Consider the following 25,679-nt stretch of genomic DNA (forward strand, 5'->3'; position numbering starts at 1 on the left):
AGTAAAAAATATAATTCAGTAATTATTTCAAACACATTAAGGATGGCAGGACAGATGATGTGTCGTGACGGCAAGGTGGCACAGGGGTTAGCACTGCTATCTCACAGTGCCAGGGACCCGGGTTAAATTCCGACTTGGGCAACTTTCAGTGTAGAGTTTGCACTTTCTCCCCGTGTCTGTGTGGGTTTCCTCCGGGTTCCTCCCACACACCAAATATGTGCAGGTTAGATGTGGAAGTGGGCTCGTTCAGAGGGTTGGCGAGACCATGCAGATGCTGTGACAACGAATGAACGGACATCGCACGACAATCACCAGGCAGGAATGTTCCCTTCCAGTCGGGGAACACTTCAGCAGTCAAGGGCATTCAGCCTCTGATCTCCGGGTAAGCGTTCTCCAAGGCCGCCTTCAGGACGCGCTACAACGCAGAATCGCCGAGCAGAAACTTATAGCCAGGTTCCACACACATGAGTGCGGCCTCAACCGGGACCTGGGATTCATGTCGCATTACATTCATCCCCCACCAACTGTCCTGGCTTGAGACAATTCACAGCTCTTTAACCTGGGGTTTCCCCTATCTCTGGATCTGTAAAGACTTAATTACCTGCAAATGCTCGCATTCTAAGCATTGTCTGGCATCTTTGAATTTGTCTATATATATGTTTCTGGAACATACCTCTTCATTCACCTGAGGAAGGAGCAGTGCTCCGAAAGCTAGTGTTTGAAACATACCTGTTGGACTTTAACCTGGTGTTGTAAGACTTCTTACTTAAAACCTAGTGAAAGAGTAGAACTTGGGGCGGCATGGTAGTGCAGTGATTAGTACTGCTGCCTCACGGCGCTGAGGACCCAGGTTCGAATCCCGGCCCTGGGTCACTGTCCGTGTGGAGTTTGCACATTCTCCCTGTGTCTGCGTGGGTTTTGCCCCCACAACCCCAAAGATGTGCAGGTTAGGTGGTGTTGCCACTCTAAATTGTCTCTAAATTGGAAAAATAAATAATTGGGCACTCTAAATTTATTTAAAAAGAATAAAGAGTAGAACTTACCCACTTACCAGATTCCCACCAACCAAATTCTCTTTTCCCTGCCGTAGAATAATAACTAATCCAAACTCCAAGCTTCCACTTTGATCCCTGGTGCACTCCGTTTACTTATCTTATGTTAACTCTGTTCTGTTTTGGATTACTTGTATCCCCTTACTTTATTAGGCTCTTGTAGTGATCTTTGCATATGTATATACATAAAGTGTTAATGTGTAGTCAGTACAGTCAGGTGATCACTAGAGAGCAACACTAACAGGGGGTATAAATACAAGCTCAATTTGTTTTCCCGCTCTCTTCGGGTGTGTTGTGACGAGAGAACAGAAGTTAGCTCAGGTTTCAAGTATAATATTCATAGTTTAATCTAATTCTATCTTGTTTAATTTAACTGCTCGTAAAAGTATTGAAGAATCAAACTCACAAGTTAATTGATCCGTTGGGCAGCAAAGTAGCATAGTAGTTAGCACAATTGCTTCACAGCTCCAGGGTCCCAGGTTCGATTCCCGGCTTGGGTCATTGTCTGTGCAGAGTCTGCACGTTCCCCCCGTGTGTGCGTGGGTTTCCTCCGGGTGCTCCGGTTTCCTCCCACAGTCTAAAGATGTGCAGGTTAGGTGGATTGGCCATGCTAAATTGCCCTTAGTGTCCAAAACTGCCCTTAGTGTTAGGTGGGGTTACTAGGTAATGGGGATAGGGTGGAGGTGTGGGCTTGGGTAAGGTGCTCTTTCCAAAGCTGGTGCAGACTCGATGGGCCGAATGGCCTCCTTCTGCACTATAAATTTTATGAAATTAATCTATGAAATCAATAAATTATTTGTCATCACTGGATGACTTTGAGTATTCATCATCATCAAAGTTAAAACTTGTCGGCATAAACAAATGAGTAACATATTTTACTTCAAGTAATATAACAGCCCAATCTTTCCTTTATTTCAGACGCAGGTTTCTCATGCTTCGCCCCTGACATCGAGCACTTACCGGCCAATCAAGTTACCAGTTTCTTGTGAATTCTCAGTTGTCATTTTGTTCCCCTGTTGGTGCCTCACAGCAGCTGAAATCCTCACCAAATAACTCACCTCTTCGCTTGCAGCAGTGGAAGACCACTTTTCGAATAGTTCGATTCGTCAATACAGGATAAGGCCTCTCCCACTGCTCGTGCGCCCACTTACTGATCATTTGATTACATCAAGACACCATGCAAATATGAAAAGATGTTGTTTTGCACAGAGAAAAAGTTGTTTTTATATTTTTAAATATACTTTACAGATACTTTATGAAGATTACTTGAGTATTGCTGAAAAAAGAGAAATGTTGTCAAAGCTTTTTGTCTTGCACTCATCAGGACAGATTGCAAGGTTGCCGACAGTAAAGGGAACAATAATAATGATAGTAACAACAATATGCATGCAGTATGAATTGTTGGATTGTTGGGTGGCATTGCGGCGCAGTGGTTAGCACTGCTGCCTCACGGTGCCGAGACCCGGTTTAGATCCCGGCCCCATGTGGAGTTTGCACATTCTCCCCGGTTTGTGAGGGTCTCACCCCAACAACCCAAAGATATGCAGGCTACGTGAATTGACCATGCTAAATTGCCCTTAATTGGAAAAAAAGGAATTGGGTCCTCTAAATTTATATTTAAAAAAATTCTTACATCTGTTTTGATGAGTCCAAGATGAAAAAGCTTACACAGCATGTCTCTTTTTTCAGCAATACTTAAAGTCTGTACTACTATAAATATTACTTGTTCAAAGAAAAATATCACTGATGTTCATGTACTCAAAAAGGTAATTTATTATTTTTACAAGAATTGCAAAAATGGTTTCAGATCATTAAATGCACAATTTGTACAGCTGACAAGATAGGTCTCCTCCCATTTCAGAGGGTGTTTAACCGTGCTTCCTGCATCTTGTAAGCTTCCGGAAGGCTAACTTGAAATCTTCATTGAAACTTGTGTACAAGAGAGGGTTAATTAAAGAATTGACATAGCCCAGCCATGTTAGACAATCAGCCACCAGGGCAGAAGCGGCCCAAAGGCGAAGACCCACAAGAAGCTCTTTGATGAAAAAGGGCAACCAGCAGATAATGAAAGCCCCGAGTATGAGTCCCAGGATGCGAGCTGCTTTCCGCTCCCTTGAGCTGTAGATCTGCTGGCGCTCGCACGTGCTCCCCGCCCCGTTGTCGAGCGTCGGGATCCTGACTGTCACATGATCATTTTGAAACTTCAGTGCAGGCTCAGAGCTGGGTAGATCGGACACACAGAAGGTGTGAGTCTGTTTGTAGCTCATATAAGTGGAGGTTTGGCTGTCGCTATTGCGACCACTGAACTGGCGGCTGGAGCCACGCTTCTGGTAAAGGTTCTTGGCTGCGTGGTAGATGCGGTAGTAAAGAATAAGAATTAAAGCTAATGGAACATAGAAGGCGCCAAGGGTTGAGTAAATGGTGTAGATCACGTGGTCGTGCTGTATGATGCATTTCTCCCCAGTACTGTTAACATTGTGGCTCCTCCAGAACAGGGGAGGCATGGATATGAAAACAGAAATGGCCCACACAGCCAGGATCATGACTCCTGCACGCTTTGCAGTTCTTTTTCTAGTATATTCTATGGCATCTGTGATGGCCCAGTATCTGTCCAGAGCAATCACGCACAGATGGAGGATTGAGCATGTGCACAACGTCATGTCCAAGCTCAGCCATGCCTCACAAACAATATAGCCCAGAAACCAGGCCTCAGTAGTAATGTACATAATACTGACAGGCATTACTAACATGGCAACAAGGAGGTCTGTCAGAGCTAGGGAACATATGAGATAGTTTGCAGGTTGGTGCAGTTTCTTTGTAATACAAATAGCAGCTATTACAGCAGAGTTCAACAAAGTGGCCAATATTGTAATCAAGGACAGGACCAAAGCAATGACACTCCTTTCAGTGAATGTTTTTGTTTGTCCTGCACAAGATTCATATGAGCAGTTTGTGTAGTTCATTGTTTTAAATGTCCAGAACGCGAATGTTTACAATTTCCAAAACATAACAGAAACTGCCACTTTCTCAATCGACTTATTCTTTGAAGAGTAGGATTTATTATTATTATTGCTATAATGCCAAGTCACAGAATCAAAATCCTGGGTGTTCATCTCAAACAATCTTGCTGTTTTTTAAGATCGATCCAATTATTTTCCTAAAAGAGAGAAAGAAAAGAAAATCAGTCTAAATCTCTTTCGGGATAAAATTATCACACTATTTCCTCAGGGTTTTGATGCTGGGTGTCCACCCAAAACCAGACTCCTTTGTTCTCTCCACAGATGCTCAGTGATTCCAAGTGAGGTGGAACACATGACCACGCATGGACATATTGAGCAACTTTTGTGAATTTGAGCATGTCATCAGAGGTGCAATCTCCAACAGGTCGACCTTGTGCATGTGTGCAGATTGGGTAGTTCTCTTGCAGATGTGCACATCTGTAAACATGTACAATGACACTATCGAGCATGTCCCCTTGTGATAACATCATCAGATGTGGGCATATGAACCTACATTTGGAGGGAGTTCCAAACTCGATCTTGCACACTCAACAAAAAGATTGCACGCGAGAGGCTAAAAATGTTTAAAGCATGATTACTTGAGCATTATCTTCTCTTTATTGTGCATCTTTACCTTCCCTTATTTTACTTATTTTCAGAACGTTTAGTGCTCTTGCAAGAGGTTGCATAACTGCGCCTGCTGTGTTCCTTTCCTGTAAACGTGAGTCCTCCTCCGCTCTATCTCTCTTCTCTTTCATTGCCTAAGTTCCTCTGCCTCTAAAAATGAATGTATTTTAGCCAAACAGCAATTTGAGTTTAATGTTAATTGTGCCTTCTCCCAACTATACTTAAATATGTCTCTCAGCCCTGCCAATCTTTCACCATGCTTACATCTGAGTTCAAAAATGAAACATTGAGGATCCTCTTAAGTCTGAAATAGAAACAAAAAATATTCAGTAGGTCAAGTGGTTTCTGTGGGAAGAAGAACAAAGCTAACTTTCAGATTGAAGATACTTCATCAGAGCTGAAATTTCCAATCTGTATGTTCCATTGTCTTTTCTACTTGACTGTAATACAGTATATCAGTTATATTTTGCTGGTATGTTTCCTGGTCAGGAAATGACTTTCTTGCAATGTAATCTATTTCGCTGTTCCCTCTGAATCTTGGTGACCTCCAAACATTAGCATTGTAGTTTTGTTACTGGATTAGTCATCCACAACACTGGCCTAATGATCTGGTGACATAGATCTGTATCCACATGCAGAAAAATCTATTTAGGCATGAGCTGGTAAGTGACAAGTAACATTGATACCAACCACTAACACACAATGGCAGCCATGTGTACCATCTACAAGGTGCACTACAGCAACTCACCAAGGCTCCTTCGACATAGTACCCAGCATTAGTTATGGCACTGGACATGATAAAGGCAAACCCAACACAGATGACCCTGCAAAGTCTTCCTCACTAACATCTGGGGATCTGTGCAAAAACTGGCAGTTGTCCCACAAAACTAATCAAGCCACAGATTGACATGGTCATAATCATTGCATCATATCTTTCAGACAATGTCCCAGACATCTCCATCGCTAGAACATAGAACAGTACAGCACAGAACAGGCCCTTCGGCCCTCGATGTTGTGCCGAGCAATGATCACCCTACTTAAACCCACGTAACCCGTATACCCGTAACCCAACAATCCCCCAATTAACCTTACACTACGGGCAATTTAGCATGGCCAATCCACCTAACCCGCACATCTTTGGACTGTGGGAGGAAACCGGAGCACCCGGAGGAAACCCACGCACACACGGGGAGGACGTGCAGACTCCACACAGACAGTGACCCAGCCGGGAATCGAACCTGGGACCCTGGAGCTGTGAAGCATTGATGCTAACCACCATGCTACCGTGAGGCCCATAGCTCTGGGTATGTTTTGTCCTACTGGCAGGACAGACACACTATGGTGTATGGTCAAGAGAGACGGTGAAGTTGGGGCAGTGTGTTGAATAGTAAATAGGATGTGTGAGAAGAGAACGAATGGGACAACACGCGAACGTCGTCGGTGGGTCTCGGCCAAACTCGGGGGCCATTCGGTCCGTCGAGTGCGGAGAATCGCCGGGGGGGGGGGGGGGGGGGGTGCGTTGAGCAGCCCCCGACCGGTGCCATGGCAACCGTTCTGGCGCCATTGGCGCTGATTCTCCAGTCGCCGGAGAATCGACGGCCCGGCGTCGGAGCGGCGTCACGGGAATCGCGCCTACCCCGAACGAATGGGACGTATGAGAGGAGAGAGGTAATCACAAGTGTAAGAGAGAGGAGGAATAGACGTGCAGAAGGAGAGAGGGAATGGTGCATATGAAGTCATGGAGAATGAGATGCGTTTGAAGAGTGTTTAGAGGAATGACATGACCAATGTGAGAGAGGGGTCAGAGGATAATCAAGGATCCTGAGTAACAGCGATGTCAATGGGAATTGTGGGAAAACTCTCCACTGTTTGGATTCATATCTAGCACAAAGAAATATAGTTGTGATTGTCAGCCGAAGGTAGTGTGCTTGGTCCTGTCATCTGCAACTGATTCAACAATGATCTTCCTTCCGTTATAAGTTCAGGAATAGGGGGCGGGATTCTCCTACCCCGTGCCGGGTCGGAGAATCGCCGGGGGAGGCGCGATTCCCGTGACGCCGCTCTGATGCCGGGCCGCCGATTCTCCAGCGACTGGAGCATCAGCGCCAATGGCGCCAGCACGGTTGCCGTGGCACCGGTCGGGAGCTGCTCAACGGGCCCCCCCCCCCCGGCGATTCTCCGCACTCGATGGGCCGAATTCCTCCCGAGTTCAGCCGAGTCCAGCCGGCGTCGTTCGCGTATGGTCCTACCTGGCGGGACCGCAGCGTTCTGGCTGTGAGGGCCGTCCTGGTGGGGGGGGAGGGAGGAACTGACTCCACGGTGGCCAGGCCCACGATCGGGGGTTACCGACCAGCGGGCGGGCGAGCTAATTCCGGGGGGCGGGGGGCTATGTTCCAACGCGCTGGGCCCCTACAGGGCTTTGCCATGTTACCCGGGGGCCGGCGCGGAGGCGGCAACCCACACGCAAGCACGGACCCACGCCGTCTGTGCTGCCGCCCGTATCGGCAGCTGGAGCTGCCTGAAGCGCTCCAGTGCCGTGCTGGCCCCCTGTGCGGCGCAGGATCACTGCTCCTAGCGGCCAGGTGACACCAGCGTAAAACGCTCCGGCGTTTACAACGGCGTCAACACTTAGCCCCATTATTGGAGAATCCCGCCCATGGATTTTTGCTTTGAACACGGCCTTCATTCAGTTCAGTCATTTAGTTTATTGCAACTTCTCACAAAATGAAGCAATTTGTGCCTAGAAGCACCAAAACTTGGACAATGTATCAGCAAATAAGTGACAAGCAACGTTTGTGCCGCACAAGTGCCAGGCAATGGTCATCTGCAGCACATCAACTGCAACAGTTCAAGAAGGCAGCTCGCCACCATCTTCTCAAGAGTTATTAGTCATGGGCAATAAATGTTGTCATTCCAATAACGTTCACATCTGTTGAGTGAATAAATAAAAAATTAGTTTATTCCCAGTGATCAATTCTGCGCACCTCCTTATAAGGGTCAAAAATGATGAATGTGCATGTGCAAGTTGCATCTGTATTTCACTGACTCATCTCACTCATATTCTCAATGATTCACCTTCTCTTTCCCTTAATTTGATGCTTTAATTTGATGATTAATTTTCAGCCTTCATGAGGTGCTAATATCTACGATGGTTCATTTTGCCTTGTCATTTTCACATCTTTGGACCCCAAAAGTTATAAGAATTTCAGCAGTATGTGTTTCAGGAGGGTAACCTGGTCTGCAGCATACCATTAAAGTATCATTAGAGGCTTCACTATATTAAGGGAACTATGTTGGTTTAAGTTGTTGTTACAGGCAAAGGGTTGTCTGTTTAAGACATGCTCCACTGACACACTTGTGATGAAGAACAAGGATCGGAGGATCCAAATATTTAGCCACGTCAGATATGCCTGATTGAAACGAGCAGTTTCATAACATAGATAACATAGAACAGTACAGCACAGAACAGGCCCTTCGGCCCTCGATGTTGTGCCGAGCAATGATCACCCTACTTAGAACATAGAACATACTTAAACCCACATAACCCGTATACCCGTAACCCAACAATCCCCCCATTAACCTTACACTACGGGCAATTTAGCATGGCCAATCCACCTAACCCGCACATCTTTGGACTGTGGGATCTAGGAGCAGTGAAGAATCCACTTCACTGCGATGAGACCAAACCAGCAGTACATGCTGCAGTTGCCGCATCTTCCAATATTGCCGTGAGTCACCCATATGATGGTTGAATGGTTGTTCGAACAGTGGACTGACAAAGGACAAAAGAAATAATGATTACTGCCCGAATAGCAGGCACTCGCCTGCATGATGAGCTGGGTTTGTTATGCATCGATGACACATTGTATGAACATGGGCGGCACAGTTTCACAGTGGTTAGCACAGTTGCCTTAAAGCATCAGGGACCTGGGTTCGATTCTGTCCTCTGGTGACTGTGTGGAGTTTGCACGTTCTCCCTGTGTCTGCGTGGGTTTTCTCCGGGTGCTCCGGTTTCCTCCCACAGTCCAAAGTTGTGCAGGTTAGGTAGATTGGTCATGATAAAATTGACCCTTAGTGGGGGATAGGGTGGGGGAGTGGGCCTAGGTAGGATGCTCTTTCAGAGGGTCGGTGTAAACTCGAAGGACCGAATGGCCCCTTTATGCACTGTAGGGATTCTGTGATTCTGTGTAAAGTGTAAGGATTCTTCCTCTTTCTGTTATTTTGCCGTTATGATTTCTGTATTAATGTATCTTTAAGGCAAGCAGCAGAATTCAGACGTTAATGGAGAGTGTACTAATTCCTGCTAGTTTGAACAGGAGGCTCAGAGTTGTTGGCACCAACAAAAGGGATGGGCTGGGACTCCATTTGATTGATTGCCTGATAGTTAATGAATAGTCCTAAAGGCCGTCCTTTGCCCTGTAACGTGTGGTGATTGGGTCCTATCCCAGTGGCATGCTTTTCAGAGTGCCAAGGAGTTTCCATTTGACTCCTGGCATCTTAGAGAGAAGATCCCACTCTCTTTCCTCTGTGTTTCTCTCCAGAAAGGCTGTGAGTGCTGTATTTCTGAACTTGAATGAATCTATCTAGAGGGAAACCAGTACAGGCTGCAAAACAGGGACCAGAACTTGCTAATCTCTCTCTGGAAAGGCTGTAACTGCTGTACTTCTGAAGTTGCAAAGAATCTACAGCACGGTAGCATTGTGGATAGCATAATTGCTTCACAGCTCCAGGGTCCCAGGTTCGATTCCGGCTTGGGTCACTGCCTGTGCGGAGTCTGCACTTCCTCCCCGTGTGTGCGTGGGTTTCCTCCGGGTGCTCCGGTTTCCTCCCACAGTCCAAAGATGTGCAGGTTAGGTGAATTCGCCATGCTAAATTGCCCTTAGTGTCCAAAATTGCCCTTAGTGTTGGGTGGGGTTACTGGGTTATGGGGATAGGGTGGAGGTGTTGACCTTGGGTGGGGTGCTCTTTCCAAGAGCCGGTGCAGACTCGATGGGCCGAATGGCCTCCTTCTGCACTGTAAATTCTATGAAAACCATTGCAGGCTGTGGACAAAGACTTTCACTAGAAACATTGCTGTGAAGGAAAGCAGGGCTAAAAACCATCATCTGAAGCAAATTCCACCCCTCTGTGTTTGTCTGTCTTATGTGTGTGCGTCTGTGTGTGTGGAGGCTGGTGGGCAAGGTAAAGTGGGGAGTTAGGAATTAGTTAATAGTTAACCAGTTGTATTTGCTGCATAGTTCATTTTAGTTCTTGTTATGAATAAACAGTAACCGTGTTTAAACTTACAAACCAGGTGACTGTAATTATTGGGTGGCCAAGGGCCAAAGACTTTGGGTATTTTTATAAGAATTATTGATGAATTCACTTGTGTTGTGATCCGGAGACAAGTGGGGTTGGAATTGACTGCCAACTTGCTCCAGGTGTCATAACAATGGTAATCGTTGTGGTTCTGGTACATCTCAGCATTGAGTTATGGAACTGGCAAAGCCAACATATGTGCAAAACGTTGTCCTGGTGTAGAGAGCCTCTGTCACCTCCCAAACATAGCAATCGATAGCAAACTGAAATTCAGGCTAATGTGCCCGTTGCACATGGGATGCCGATCCTGTTTACTTTCAGCACACGCCCATAACACTCGCACGAACACCCATGTGAAGGTAGAGTGATGCAGGACCAAGCTGGAAGTGCTTCTAAACCAACACTCACAGAGCTGGGACAACATGAGTGTGATTCAACGGCCCCGTTGTACCCGACACAGATCCGGGTGCAGCGGGTGAATTGTCCGGAAGCCCCAAATCAGCCTAATGGCTCATTTAAATACCCGGACGCCAGATTCACCCAGCACCCGGTACTCAATGGCCGTGCCTGCGAGCCCTCGCCAGGGCACCATTTAGTACTGATTCACACAAACATGAACAAGGCGTAACAGCATCTCGGTGGGGAGGGGGGGGGGTCTCGCAGGCCACTACAGACCCCTGGGTGTTTGGGAACAGGGCAGGTTAATACCCTGGCACTCCCTTTGCCACCTGAGCACCTTGGTATGCCAGTCTGGCACCCTACCAGTCCCACCTGGGCATGACAGCATACCCAGGTGCCAGGTTGCAAATGCCAGGGTTCGGCCTTGCCAATTGGAGGGAGATGCTGGATCAGGGGTTCCCAGGGGCCTCCCCTAAGTTGGGGGAATGAGTGGGGGTGGGGTGCAGAAAGTGGGTGGAGGGGACCATAAAGGGGAGGGGGAGAGATCGGGGCTGCTGGTCAAATTGGCGTCCCGATCTGTGAACAGCCCTTCCTGCTTGTGAGGGTCGCTCACCGACAGGAAATCCACTAATGTGTGCCTTGGTCGCTAGAAACTCCCCGAGGTCCAAAAAACCGGCAAAGTGCTGTTGAATAGCAGAGTGTTTCTCGGCGCTGCAGCTTCCAAGAAACACACCACTAAATGCGGCCAAAAGAGGGCTTTAGCATTTGTGCGCCGAATCGCGCCTCTTGTGTACAGAGCCAAGTTTGCATCCTTTCAGTGTTGAGTGGGAGATAAGCCTGAAGGAGTCACAAGTTGAGTGTACCTTTCAGCTGCCTGATGGTCTTAAGCATGAATCCAAGGTGCTAACTCCACATCTAGCTCATTGCAGAACCAATCACAAAAGCTTCTTGTGATGGGGCATTCCACAGTATGGATGAGTGGAGACTATGAGGGGAGCATCAGGAATGTCACTGCCTTGCTGATGATGCAAAATATCCCATCACACATGCTACCCATCAACTATTCTCCTCGAGGCTGCCACCATAAGGGCAGCACAGTGACACAGTGTTTAGCACTGTGGCTTCACAGCGCTAGGGTCCAAGGTTCGATTCCCGGCTTGGGTCACTGTCTGTGCGGAGTCTGTGCGTTCTCCCCGTGTTTGTGTGGGTTTCCTCCGGGTGCTCCGGTTTCCTCCCACCGGGTCGGAGAAAACCCGGGGGGAGGCACGAATCCCGCCCCGCCGCCCTGACGCCGGCTGCACTATTCTCCGGCGCCGTTTTTCAGGGACCAGCGGGATTTGCCCCATGCCGGTTGGGGGCCGTTGACAGCGCCCCCCCCCCCCCCCCCCCGGCGGATCTCCGGGCCCCGATGGCCGAGTGGCCGTCCAGTTTTGGCCAGTCCCTCCTGCATAAATTACTCACCCCACGCACGGCAGGACCTGGCAGGTAAGTGTGTGGGGGTGGTCCTGGGGAGGGGCGTGGGCGGATATGACCCCGGGGGGGGCCCAAGGTGGCCTGGCCCGCGATCAGGGCATACCGATCCTGTGGGTGGGCTGTTTCCATGAGGGCCTTCATTCCTCCACACGGGCTGTAGCCACCGAAGCTGGCCACTTCCCAACATAAAATGGAACATTGAGTTGCATGCAGGGAAAATTGGACAATGACAGAGAGGCAAGCAGGTTGCAGAACCTCTCTGTGGATTCTGTCTGTGAAGAAACCAGACAGCATAGAAACTAACAAGCTGCGCATATTAAGTGAGCGATTCCCGGTGATTCCCAGGCACAATGGACACAACAATTAGAAGAGATTGAAACATTCTATAGCAGGTCAGACATCCCGGCGCAAGTGGAGTCTGAAACAAAAGGACACAAGCAAGGTGGAAAGAACCGCCCAGTGATCGAGGAACAGCCCCGTTATTGGAGAAATTCAAATCAATCGATTGGGAAGTTTATAGAGGGTCCGCCCAGATGGACGCGAAACCAAAAACAGTATAAGACAGAGACCCCGACCCCAGCTCTCTCTCTTAGCCAGGCGCTCTTAGCCAGCCCTCCGCTCTCTTAGCCGGCCCTCCCAGCAGAACACCTTTGCAGCAGCTCTCCAGGAACTTGGACATGAGAAGGAGAGGCCTGGCCAATTGCTACACCGACAAGTAAGTGTCATACAACGCACGCTACGAGAGTAGACATTCCTGACCCCTTTAGTTCACACCAATTGGAAGCCTGCGGATCCACGACAAAGCAAGAGGCCATTGTTCCCTGATCCGGCAGTTCCCTTATTTCAGATAAGTATTGGCCTAGTATTGGTAGCATCAGTTTAGCCTTAGTGTTATATGCATGAGTAGTAAATAACTGTGTAATAATAAACGTGTCTTGTTTGAACTTACTAACTGGTGTATTGAGTCATTGATCTGAACTTGAACTTGAATCTTGTGGCGGTATCATAAGGATACCTGGCGACTCTAGAGCTAAGGAATAAAACAGAGCCAATTGAGTGTAAAGCACACTCACCCAGAACGAGCAACAGGCTCCGCCATATTGGCCGGGGGCCAGCGAGGAGAAGCGAACCCCTGCGCATGCGCGGAAATATGCTGGCCGTACCGCGCATGCGCGAGATCACGGCGGCCGTTCCGCACATGCGAGAAGTCGCGCCAGCCCTTCAGCCCCGGCTGGAATAGTGCCAACCACTCCTGCAGCAATCTAGCCCCCGAAAAGTTGGAGAATTCCTCACTTTCGGGGGCTGTTGACGCCGGAGTGGTTGGTGCCGGTTTTCCAGCCGGCATGGGGACATGGTCCCCAGATGGGAGAATCCCGCCTGTGCTGTTAGGTTATTTGAATATTCTGAATTCTCCCTCTGTGTACCCGAACAGGCGCTGGAATGTGGCAACTAGGGGCTTTTCACAGTAACAGCCTCAACTTTGATTCCACACCCAAGATCTAAGGCCTGACAGGATCCAGGTTAGAAAGCAGCAGCAGACCAGGCCCCGTCACCCCCACTCTAGGGGACAGCATACCTTGAGAACCTCCCCAGACCGACAGTTCTGTGATTCACTGACATTTATTTTCCAGCAATGCCACCATGGGCTGGGCTGCAAGACCGTCATCACATTGAGCTTTTTAAACAATAAATTTAGAGTACCCAATTATTTTTTTCCAATTAAGGGGCAATTTCATGTGACCAATCCACCTACCCTGCACATCTTTGGGTTGTGGTGGTGAGACCCACACAGACACAGGGAGAACGTGCAAACTCCACACAGTCAGTGACCCAGGGTCGGTATGGAAACCGGTTTCCTCAGCACCGTAGGCAGCAGTGCTAACCACTGCGACACCGTGCCGCCCACATTGGGCTTCAATGTGACTGAGAACAGGGTGTGTGTCAGCTCGTAGAAGCTTGTGAATACTCGCTGAGTCCTGATTCTGAAATATTTACGTTTCCAATGTAGAAGATGACAACTCCACCAGGATGGGATGAAGAAAGTGAAGAACTGGAGTCACAAAGAGGACAAATACATCTATTTATAACACACCTACCAGGACTCGTTTAGCTCACTCGGCTAAATTGCTGGCTTTTAAAGCAGACCAAGCAGCACAGTTCAATTCCCCCAGCCTCCCCGAACAGGCGCCGGAATGTGGCGACTAGGGGCTTTTCACAGTAACTTCATTGAAGCCTACTCGTGACAATAAGCGATTTTCATTTAATTTCATTACAAGGAATATCTGGATATCCCAAAACACCTCATGGCCAGTTGAGGCCAAAAAATTCACTATTGTAATGTAAGGTATTTATAAATGTAGTATTTTATCATGCAGGGGCTGGTTTAGCACATTGGGCTAAATCGCTGGCTTTTAAAGCAGACCAAGGCAGGCCAGCAGCATGGTTCGATTCCCGTACCAGCCTCCCCGAACAGGTGCTGGAATGTGGCGACTAGGGGCTTTTCACAGTAACTTCATTTGAAGCCTACTCGTGACAATAAGCGATTTTCATTTTTCATTTCACTTTAATATAGGGAATTAATCTATGTTTTGGATGTAGTAATGAAATGAATATCTGCCAGCCTATTTTCAAAGCCTTTAAATTATTTTGTTGTTGCTGAGCCTACATAAAAGCAATGGAATGATTTACATCCATGTGTCCCCGATGAATGCAAACCCAATACTAGCTGCTGTGTCAAAGGGAAATTATATTTTCTCACTGAGTTACCTGACCAGTTGTCTTGTTTCACTGTCCAGTAATACTGAAATGTTTGGTGCTACATAATTGTGTTTTCAGCTGGTAAAACACAGTGAAGCAATTAAAGTTTGCCACTAAGAACAAGGAACAGACCCTTCAGCCCTCCAAGTTTGTGATGACCATGCTGCCCATCTAACGTGAAACCTTCTACACTTCCAGGGTCCATATCCCTCTATTTCCAGCCTGTTAATATATTTGTCAAGGTGCCCCTTAAACGTCACTATCGTTCTGGTAGTGTAGCGAACACTATATTCCAAGTGTGGCCTAACTAAGGTTCTATACAGTTGCAGCATGACATGCCAATTTTTATACTCAATGCCCCGGCTGATTAAGGCAAGCATGCCGTATGCACCTTGACTACCTTCTCCACCTGCATTGGCACATTCAGTGACCTGTGGACCTGCACACCCAGATCCCTCTGTCTGTCAATACGCTTAAGGCTTCTACCATTTACTGTATATTTCCCACATGTATAAGACCTTCCAAAATGCATTACCTCACATTTGTCCGGATTAAACTCTGTCTGCCATCTCTCTGCCCAAGTCTTGAACCGATCATTTGGAATACTGCGTGCAGTTCTGGTCGCCACATTACCAGAAGGATGTAGATGCTTTGGAGAGGGTGCAGAGGAGGTTCACCAGGATGTTGCCTGGTATGGAGGGTGCTAGCTATGAAGAAAGGTGGAGTAGATTAGGATTGTTTTCGTTGGAAAGACGGAGGTTGAGGGGGGACCTGATTGAGGTATACAAAATTATGAGAGGTATGGACAGGGTGGAGAGCAACAAGCTTTTTCCAAGAGTGGGTGTGTCAGTTACAAGGGGTCACGATTTCAAGGTGAGAGGGGGAAAGTTTAAGGGAGATGTGCGTGGAAAATTTTTTACGCAGAGGGTGGTGGGTGCCTGGAATGCTTTACCAGCGGAGGTGGTAGAGGCGGGCACGATAGCATCATTTAAGAGGCATCTAGTCAGGTTTTTTTTTTTTTCAACAGTACAGCACAGAACAGGCCCTTCGGCACTCGATGTTGTGCCGAGCAATGATCACCCTACTCAAACCCACGTATCCACCCTACACCCGTAACCCAACAACCCCCCCTTAACCTTATGAACGGGCGGCAACAGAGGGAAGTAGACCTTGGAAAATAGGAGACACGTTTAGATAAAGGATCTGGATCTGGATTGGCGCAGGCTGGGAGGCCGAAGGGCCTGTTCCTGTGCTGTAATTTTCTTTGTTCTTTGTTCTTTGATCTGTATCCTGCTGTATCTTCTGACAGTCCTCATTGCTATCCGCAATTTCACCAACCTTTGTGTCGTCCGCATACTTACTAATCAGACCAGTTACATTTTCCTCAAAATCATTTATATAGACTACGAACAGCAAAGGTCCCATCACTGATTCCTGTGGAATATCACTAGTCACAGCTCTCCATTTAGAAAAGCACCCTTCCATTGCTACTCTCTGTCTTCTATGGCCAAGCCGATTCTGTATCCATCTTGCCAGCTCACCTCTGATCCCATGTGGCTTCTGTACCAGTCTGCCATGAGGAACCTTGTCAAAGGCCTTACTGAAGTCGATGTAGACAACATCCACTGCCCCACCTTCATCAACCATCTTCATCACTTCCTCAAAAAACTCGACCAAGTTAGTGAGATATGACCTCCCCTTCACAAAACCATGCTGCCGTTTGATAATACGTCCACTTGCTTGCAAAAGGGAGTGAATCCGTCTCGAATACTCTCCAATAATTTCCCTATTTTCCCTGATTTAAGGCTCACTGGCCTGTAATTGCCTGTATTATCCTTGCTACCCTTCTTAAACAAAGGAACATTAGCTATTCTCCAGTCCTCTGGGACCTCACCTGTAGCCAGTGAGGATATAAAGATTTCTGTCAAGGCCTCAGCAATTTCCTCTCCTGCCTCCCTCAGTATTCTGGGGTAGATCCCATCAGGCCCTGGGGATGTATCTACCTTAATGTTTTTCAAGATGCCCAACACCTCCTCCTTTTTGATCTCAATGTGACCCAGACATTCTGCACACCCTTCCCCAAACTCATCATTCTCTTTGGTGAATATTGATGCAAAGTAATCATTTAGCACCTCACCCATTTCCTCTGGCTCCATGCATAGATGCTCTTTATATACGTGTAAAAAGCCTTGGGATTTTTCTTAGTCCTGTTTGCCAGTGACGTTTCATGACCTCTTCTATCCCTCCTGGCTCATTGTTTAGATTCCTTCCTACTTTCCTTATATTCCTCATGGACTTCATCTCTTCCCAGCCTTCTCGCCCTTACAAATGCTTCCTTTTTCTTTTTGACAAGGCTCACAATATTCCTCGTTGTCCATGGTTCCCAAAACTTGCCATACTTATCCTTCTTCCTCACAGGAACGTGCCGGTCCTGAATTCCTATGAACTGACATTTGAAAGCCTTGCACATGCCAGATGTTGATTTACCCTCAAACATCCGCCCCCAATCGAGATTCTTCAGTTCCTGCCTAATATTGTTATAATTAACCTTTCCCCAGCTAATTTCCTCTTTAGGAAATAGAAATAGAATGCCGTGATGATTTCAAATTTCTTTCTCTTGCGTTTCAATTCTTTAATTTGGCATTCATGAGGTGATGACTAAATTAGCAACGTATTTTCTCATCTTCAGGTTTCCAGTTAATGTTCTCCCAGGGAGTGCATCCAATTTTCTGCCAGTTTCCCAACCCACATTCCAGTGTTACTGACCCATTATCATCATCACTGCTCATATATAGTGGTTCCCAATTCACCAATATCTCAGATTTATCATTGTCGTCCTCATGTTGAAATAATTTAATAGTCCCTCCCCATCTCTGTAATCTCTTCCAACCTAGAATCCTCATTCATACCCCTTTGAACAGTCCATTTCTTTGACTTTAGCCTCTTATGCATTCCCCCCACCTCCTTTCTTCCACCATAGTCGACTGTACCTACATCTGCATAGGCCGCATATTCCAGATATGGTTGCCAAAAAAACTCCCCAATTTCTCAACCACTTTTTTTTATTTGACGTCTTCATTAAAACTATTCTCTTTATCCACAAGCTTTTGATCACTGCTCCTAATATCTCACCCTTTGTTTTTGTATTCATTTTTTTAATTATGCCTCTCTGAAGGAGGGTTTCCCATGTTAAAGGCAGTATATAACTGCAAGTCATTGTTGTCACATTAAGCACTGGGTTGCATTGCTTTCTTGGGCTGTTATGTGCCGTGCTGCTGAACGTAAATTTAACAATAAATGGTCCAAAAAATGTAATTTAATATAACTTAAAAATGACCATTCTAAACTCTTCAATATATTGAACCCAAAAGTGCCATTAAATTTGTTCAATTAAGCCTAATAGTCAGAAAGTAAAGGAAAGATGTTGAAGTTGTAAAAGGCAATAGTTAGAGGCTTCAGCTTGTTTGACAAGACTGCGTTTCTCAAAGGGTTCTGATTTCCACTGTTCAGAGGTGGACTATACTTTTGGGGGGCCTCGCATTTCCTTCTTTGCCCATGCCATATCCTGCCTCCTGGTGATGCAGCAGCCTGCCCCAGTAATGTTGAGCCACACTTTATTTGACATCAATGTCCTCCTGCCCACCCTCAGCTCACACAATGTAAGGCACAGAAACCCAAACTCTCGCCCATGCTGCTCAGTCCGTCTGCTGCCCAATCTGTGGTGATATGCATCACTGTACATACACACGGGGTTAATGTAAATACACTAAGACTAAGTAAGCACTAGAGGGAGCACCAGAGACATCATGACATGCAGACATACAGCTAATGAACACATAGAATAGGACACAACCAATAGGCAGTCAAGCCATCCAGAGGTGATGCTACCACAAGGGGGCAACCCATATAAAAGGACAGGGCACACATGCTCTTCCTCTTTCCACAGGCGACACTCAGAGAGAAGCACAGGGGCAGATCAGAAGCATCACACCTACCGCATGGCTTAGAGCAGACTGGTTAGTTAGACTGAGTTACGACAGCAAGATTAGCAGGAGAGTTGAACTCAAATAGGAGAATTGTTAATTGTTCAATAAATGCATTAAACCCATCTCCAAGTCTGAACCTTCCTGTGTCATACATCAAGGAATCAGCTTATGCTACATGAAGAAGCATAACACAACACAATCCTCTCTTCTTCTCAGTGTTTCTCTCTTGCTATTCTCTAGTTCTGGTCAAGCCACCCGCTCCCTCTGGTCGCTGCTCCCCGATTCCCCGAGCCCTGATGCTGGTGCTTGTTCGCCTTCTTTGAACCTTCCTACTGCTGCTCTGCTCACCTCTTGGCTCTTGCTTGGGTGGCTGGGTCTCAAGCCCCAATGCACGATGAGCACATGTGCTCATGGCTGGCTGGATGCTGCTGCTGACTCTCTGGCCCGGTGGCCTCTGCTCGTTTTGGTTGGTTGCTCGGCAGCCCACCTCAGCCCTCACCTGGAGGTCGAGAGCCCCACTGCTCCTCTCGATAGGTATTGGCCAATGCCTCCTGCATGTCTTGCTGAAGGCTTTGCAGCAAAGGCAGACTTACACTTTTGTGAGTACACACAGACACCTCTCAGTATGGGGCCCACTATGGACCCACATGTGGTCCATGCTGCAGCGCTGTACAAGTTCGCTTTTGGCCTCATCATAGCTGTCATAATCCATCACGTTATCATGGAAAGTGGAGATCACACTGAGAAGCTTCATAAGACAGCCAATTGTCTCCAGCATCTTAAATAATCCACCTCTGCTCACATGGTCAAAGCCTCAGTGAGATCGCTGAAGGCAGTATGTAGCGGTCTTCGTTGTTCACAACATTCCCTTACAACTATAGGACTGAGAAGATCATGTCAATTGTAAACCTTCTCATCCTGAAACTATACAAGGAGATACCCCTATAGATGTTGAAATTGCTGCATTGCCCGTTGTTCTTGTACAGGGTCACAATGTTTGCATCACGCATATCCTGGAGCACTGCCACCTCCCTCCAGGAGAGACACAGAAGAAAATGTTGTAGGAATGCCTGTTTTCCATGCTTATTGAGTTCAGCCAGTATAGCATCAGCATATCAACTTTGCTCATATTAAATGAGTAAATAAGTTTGATAAGATCCTCCATTGTGGATTTGATGTTGTAAGGGTCCTTCCTGTTTTGTTCCTGTTTATTCCCTTATTTTCCCTTTCATTTATTTTTGCAGTTACATTTTTGATCCAGGAAGATTTATGGACACGTGTCTTTAAGGTAGCCTGTATCTTTAATTTATGCAGAAGGAAGGAGCTGCCTTCAAACAGGTGCTGTTTTAGACTGGTGAAAGCAGACTGGCCAGTGTCAATGATGACTCAGTTTGATTGATTTGGCTGGTGTCCAATGAATGGACCGAAAAGGCTGTGCTCTGCCCGGTAATAGGTGGTGATTGAATGTGATCCCACTGAAATATTTTTATAGTCAAGAGGCTCCAGTTTGGCTTCACTTTTGATTCTGCAGCCTGGATGGAGGGATATAACTCTACAAAAAGATCTAAATAATCCTCTCCAAAAGACTACTGTGCGGACCGACTTGCTCTCCTGCAAGTTTGGATGTTGTTCTCTTGAGACTTCGAAGGGCTGAAGTCAAACCGCAAGCTGGAAGCAAGGTTTGATGTGAAATAAAGTGTCAATACAGAAAGATATAGGCCTGAAGGGGAACCTTGAGCTGTCTCTCCAGGAAGCTTGTTGCCTCTAAGTACTGTGTGTTCTAATCTGTGGCGACCCTGAATGAATGACCCTGTAAGGAAGACCATTACCAGCTGTAAGCCAGTGACTTTGATCAACCAGCATGCTATGAGTAAAGCATGCCAAAGAATCACCAGTTAAAGCAAAGACTCGTATCTTTTGACCAGCATCCATATTATTTTTACCCCTTTCTGTCTCTCTGTGTTTGTCGTCTTGTGTGTGTGGGTAGAAGGTGGCACAGTTAAAGGGGCTAGTAGGTGTTAGCTTGTTGTTATCCAGTTGTATTTCCTGCATATTTCATGATAGTTCTTGGTATGAATAAGCAGTAATTGTGTTTCAACTTACAAACCTGGTGATTGTAATTATTGGGCAGCCAAGGGCCAAAGACATCAGGGACAGGATTCTCCGGTCTCTGACTCCGAAATCACGTTCGGCGATCAGCCGGAGAATCCATGTTGGCGCCGGATTCGGGAGCGCCGCCGATTTTGCGATGCTCTGCCCCCTCCAAAATGGCGTACTCTAGGAGTACGGCGCACGCTGTTGGGATGGCCTCAGGATGTTACCTAAGGCCTCCCACTGATGCTCACCCCACCGATGGGCCAAGTTCCTGTGGCGTCGGCATTTCTTTTGGGAACTCAACATGACGGCTGCAGACTAAGTCCAGCGCCACCACTGTCTGGGGGGGGGGGGCGATCTGCGGGCAGTGGGTCTTTGGTGGGGGCTGGGGGCACTGGTGGGGGGTGGTCTGGGGGTAGCGAGCCTGGCCAAATGGGGTCACTATTTGGCAGACTGGATTCGCGTGCGGCCGGTGCCATGTTGCACAACGCGGCCGCTGTAGGCCGCCGCAAGCACGGCCACGGAGCCGGCAATTCTCCGGCCGTATCCGCAGCTCGAGCCGGGGGCTTTACACTGCGTACCTGCTAGCCCCCCCCCCACCCAGATGGGGGATCGGTGGCCTTTTTGCATTGTTTCTTCGGTGGTAAAACACCACCATTCCCATGCTGGCATCAGCACTTTGTCTCAGAATCGGAGAATCTAGCCCCAGGTATTTTTATTTTTAATTTTTAAAAAAAAATTTAGATTACCCAATTATTTTTTCCAATTAAGGGGCAATTTATCGTGGCCAATCCACCTACTCTGCACATTTTTGGGTTGTGGGGGCGAAACCCACGCAGACACGGGGAGAATGTGCAAACTCCACACGGACAGTGACCCAGAGCCGGGATCGAACCTGGGACCTCAGCGCCGTGAGGCGGTTGTGCTAACCACTAGGCCACCGTGCTGCCCTCCCAGGTATTTGTATAATAATTATTGGTCAATTTACTTGTCTTGTGACTCCAGGGCACGTGGTGCTGGAATTAACTGCACACTAGCTCAGAGTATCATAACAATATTAGTTTCCCTCACGACAGACAGGCTTTCTATGTTATCTAGAGTTTCCTTGGTGACAGTGTTCTTCTTTGCATATAACTCATAGAGTATTCCACTCATTTGTCCAACTGTTTATTACTTACAGGGATTGAAAGGACTGAAACAGGGTCAATGGAGCCCCAGTTCTGGTTACCCTATTGGTCCCAATATATGGGTTCTGACCAGTTAGAGTAGCTATTTACAATATTTCCCAATAAACTCACTTTTGAACTTATGAGTATAATACAAGACATCCTTTGGCCAACCGATCCTGGGTCCTATTGCCATCTCGTGAGCAGTTTTCTGAATGTTTGGCTTTGTTAGCTGCCCTAGTCTATGTGAAACATAAGAACATCAGAACATAAGAACTAGGAGCAGGAGTAGGCCATCTGGCCCCTCGGGCCTGCTCCACCATTCAATGAGATCACGGCTGATCTTTTGTGGACTCAGCTCCACTTTCCGGCCCGAACACCATAACCCTTAATCCCTTTATTCTTCAAAAAACTATCTATCTTTACCTTAAAAACATTTAATGAAGGAGCCTCAACTGCTTCACTGGGCAAGGAATTCCAAAGATTCACAACCCTTTGGGTGAAGACGTTCCTCCTAAACTCAGTCCTAAATCTACTTCCCCTTATTTTGAGGCTATGCCCCCTAGTTCTGCTTTCACCCGCCAGTGGAAACAACCTGCCCGCATCTATCCTATCTATTCCCTTCATAATTTTAAATGTTTCTATAAGATCCCCCCTCATCCTTCTAAATTCTAACGAGTACAGTCCCAGTCTACTCAACCTCTCCTCATAATCCAACCCCTTCAGCTCTGGGATTAACCTAGTGAATCTCCTCTGCACACCCTCCAGTGCCAGTACGTCCTTTCTCAAGTAAGGAGGCCAAAACTGAACACAATACTCCAGGTGTGGCCTCACTAACACCTTATACAATTGCAACATAACCACCCTAGTCTTAAACTCCATCCCTCTAGCAATGAAGGACAAAATTCCATTTGCCTTCTTAATCACCTGTTGCACCTGTAAACCAACTTTCTGTGACTCATGCACTAGCACACCCAGGTCTCTCTGCACAGCAGCATGCTTTAATATTTTATTGTTTAAATAATAATCCCGTTTGCTGTTATTCCTACCAAAATGGATAACCTCACATTTGTCAACATTGTATTCCATTTGCCAGATCCTAGCCCATTCACTTAACCTATTCAAATCCCTCTGCAGACTTCCAGTATCCTCTGCACTTTTCGCTTTACCACTCATCTTAGTGTCATCTGCAAACTTGGACACATTTCACTTGGTCCCCAACTCCAAATCATCTATGTAGATTGTGAACAATTGTGGGCCCAACACGGATCCCTGAGGGACAACACTATCTATGGAGCACTATGGAGTAAATGGAGTTGAAATCAACCATGATTGAATGGTGGAGTGGACTCGATGGGCCGAATGGCCTTACTTCCACTCCTATGTCTTATGGTCTTATGACAGAAATTGATAAATCTACTGATCGCCAACCAGAGAAGCACCCATTAATCCCCACTCTTTGCTTTCTATTAATTAACCAATCCTCTATCCATGCTACTACTTTACCCTTAATGCCATGCATCTTTATCTTATGCAGCAGCCTTTTGTGTGGCACCTTGTCAAAAGCTTTCTGGAAATCCAGATATACCACATCCATTGGCTCCCCGTTATCCACTGCACTGGTAATGTCCTCAAAAAATTCCACTAAATTAGTTAGGCACGACCTGCCCTTTATGAACCCATGCTGCGTCTGCCCAATGGGACAATTTCTATCCAGATGCCTCGCTATTTCTTCCTTGATGATAGATTCCAGCATCTTCCCTACTACTGAAGTTAAGCTCACTGGCCTATATTTTCCTGCTCTATGCCTACCTCCTTTTTTAAACAGTGGTGTCGCGGTTGCTAATTTGCAATCCACCGGGACCACCCCAGAGTCTAGTGAATTTTGGTAAATCATCACTAGTGCATCTGCAATTTCCCTAGCCATCTCTTTTAGCACTCTGGGATGCATTCCATCAGGGCCAGGAGACATGTCTACCTTTAGCCCCATTAGCTTGCCCATCACTACCTCCTTAGTGATAACAATCATCTCAAGGTCATCACCGGTCATAACCTCATTTCTATCAGTCACTGGCATGTTATTTGTGTCTTCCACTGTGAAGACCGACCCAAAAACCTGTTCAATTCCTCAGCCATTTCCCCATCTCCCATTATTAAAACTCCCTTCTCATCCTCTAAAGGACCAATATTTACCTTAGCCACTCTTTTTTGCTTTATATATTTGTAAAAACTTTTGCTGTCTGCTTTTATATTCTGAGCAAGTTTACTCTCATACTCTATCTTTCTCTTCTTTATAGCTTTTTTAGTAGCTTTCTGTTGCCCTTTAAATATTTCCCAGTCCTCTAGTCTCCCACCAATCTTTGCCACTTTGTATGCTCTTTCCTTCAATTTGATACTCTCCCTTATTTCCTTAGATATCCACGGTCGATTTTCCCTCTTTCTACTGTCCTTCCTTTTTGTGGGTATAAACCTTTGCTGAGCACTATGAAAAAACGTTTGGAAGGTTCTCCACTGTTCCTCAACTGTTCCACCATAAAGTCTTTGCTCCCAGTCTACCTTTGCTAGTTCTTCTCTCATCCCATTGTAATCTCCTTTGTTTAAACACAAAACACTAGTATTTGATTTTACCTTCTCACCCTCCATCTGTATTTTAAATTCCACCATATTGTGATCGCTCCTTCCGAGAGGATCCCTAACCATGAGATCATGAATCAATCCTGTCTCATTACACAGGACAAGATCTAGGACCGCTTGTTCCCTCGTAGGTTCCATTACATACTGTTCTGGGAAACTATCGCGGATACATTCTATAATCTCCTGCTCAATGTTGCCTTGACCGACCTGGTTAAACCAATCGACATGTAGATTAAAATCCCCCATGATAACTGCTGTACCATATCTACATGCATCAGTTATTTCTTTGTTTATTGCCTGCCCCACCATAACGTTACTATTTGGTGGCCGATAGATTACGCCTATCAGTGACTTTGTCGCCTTACTATTCCTGATTTCCACCCAAATGGATTCAACCTTATCCTCCATATCATCCGATATCATCCCTAACTATTGCCCGGATGTCATCCTTAAATAACAGAGCTACACCACCTCCCTTACCATCCACTCTGTCCTTCCGAATTGTTTGATACCCTCGGATATTTAACTCCCAGTCGTGACCATCCTTTAACCATGTTTCAGTAATGGCCACTAAATCATAGTCAGTTACGATGATTTGTGCCACCAACTCATTTACTTTATTCCGAATACTACGAGCATTCAGGTAAAGTACACTTATGTTGGTTTTTTTACCTCTGTTTTGAATCTTAACATCTCCAGTTTTATTCCTTTTAGTATTACTGGGCCTAAGAGATTGACCTAAATTCAATGTGGAATATTAACTTATTTCCATTCCATGCTTGAATGAAGTATGGCAGCACAGCGGCACAGTGGTTAGCACCGCTGTCTCACAGCGCCAGGGACCCGGGTTCAATTCCAGCCTGAGGTGACTGTCTGCGTGGAGTTTCCACTTTCTCCCCGTGCCTGTGTGGGTTTCCCCCGGGTGCTCCAGTTTCCTCCCACAGTCCAAAGATGTGCAGGTTCGGTGCGGTTACGGGGATAGGGCGGGGGAGTGGGCCTAGGGAAGGCGGTCTTTCAGAGAGTCGGTGCATGCATGATGGGCCGAATGGACTCCTTCTGTACTGTAAGAATTCTATATTTCTGTAATCAGGGAAAGAGTAGGACCCATTAGTGACCAAGGGGATAATGTCTGCGTCGAGCTGGATGATATTGGTAGGGTGTGAAATGAATAGTTCACATATGTCTTCACTTTGG

At 46.6% G+C, this 25,679-nt stretch overlaps 1 protein-coding gene and 1 long non-coding RNA gene across 3 annotated transcripts in view; one reads left to right on the forward strand and one right to left on the reverse strand.

The window, feature by feature from the left end:
• Nucleotides 1-2,805: 2,805 nt before the first annotated feature.
• Nucleotides 2,806-25,679, reverse strand: part of LOC119969229 (5-hydroxytryptamine receptor 1E) — a 288,765-nt gene continuing 265,891 nt past the window's right edge. For both annotated transcript variants that reach the window (XM_038802565.1, XM_038802574.1), the window contains one exon: nt 2,806-4,209. In XM_038802565.1, the coding sequence (XP_038658493.1) occupies nt 2,921-4,015 (1,095 nt within the window). In that variant the 5' untranslated portion in view covers nt 4,016-4,209 and the 3' untranslated portion in view covers nt 2,806-2,920. The remainder of the gene's footprint in view (nt 4,210-25,679) is intronic.
• Nucleotides 3,303-25,679, forward strand: part of LOC119969244 — a 45,815-nt gene continuing 23,438 nt past the window's right edge. Inside the window, exons 1-2 of the long non-coding RNA XR_005461319.1 lie at nt 3,303-3,382; nt 4,711-4,772. This is a non-coding gene — a long non-coding RNA (uncharacterized LOC119969244). The remainder of the gene's footprint in view (nt 3,383-4,710; nt 4,773-25,679) is intronic.

This window comes from Scyliorhinus canicula, chromosome 1 (genome assembly GCF_902713615.1).
Source record: "Scyliorhinus canicula chromosome 1, sScyCan1.1, whole genome shotgun sequence".
Classification (NCBI taxonomy): Eukaryota; Metazoa; Chordata; class Chondrichthyes; order Carcharhiniformes; family Scyliorhinidae; genus Scyliorhinus; species Scyliorhinus canicula.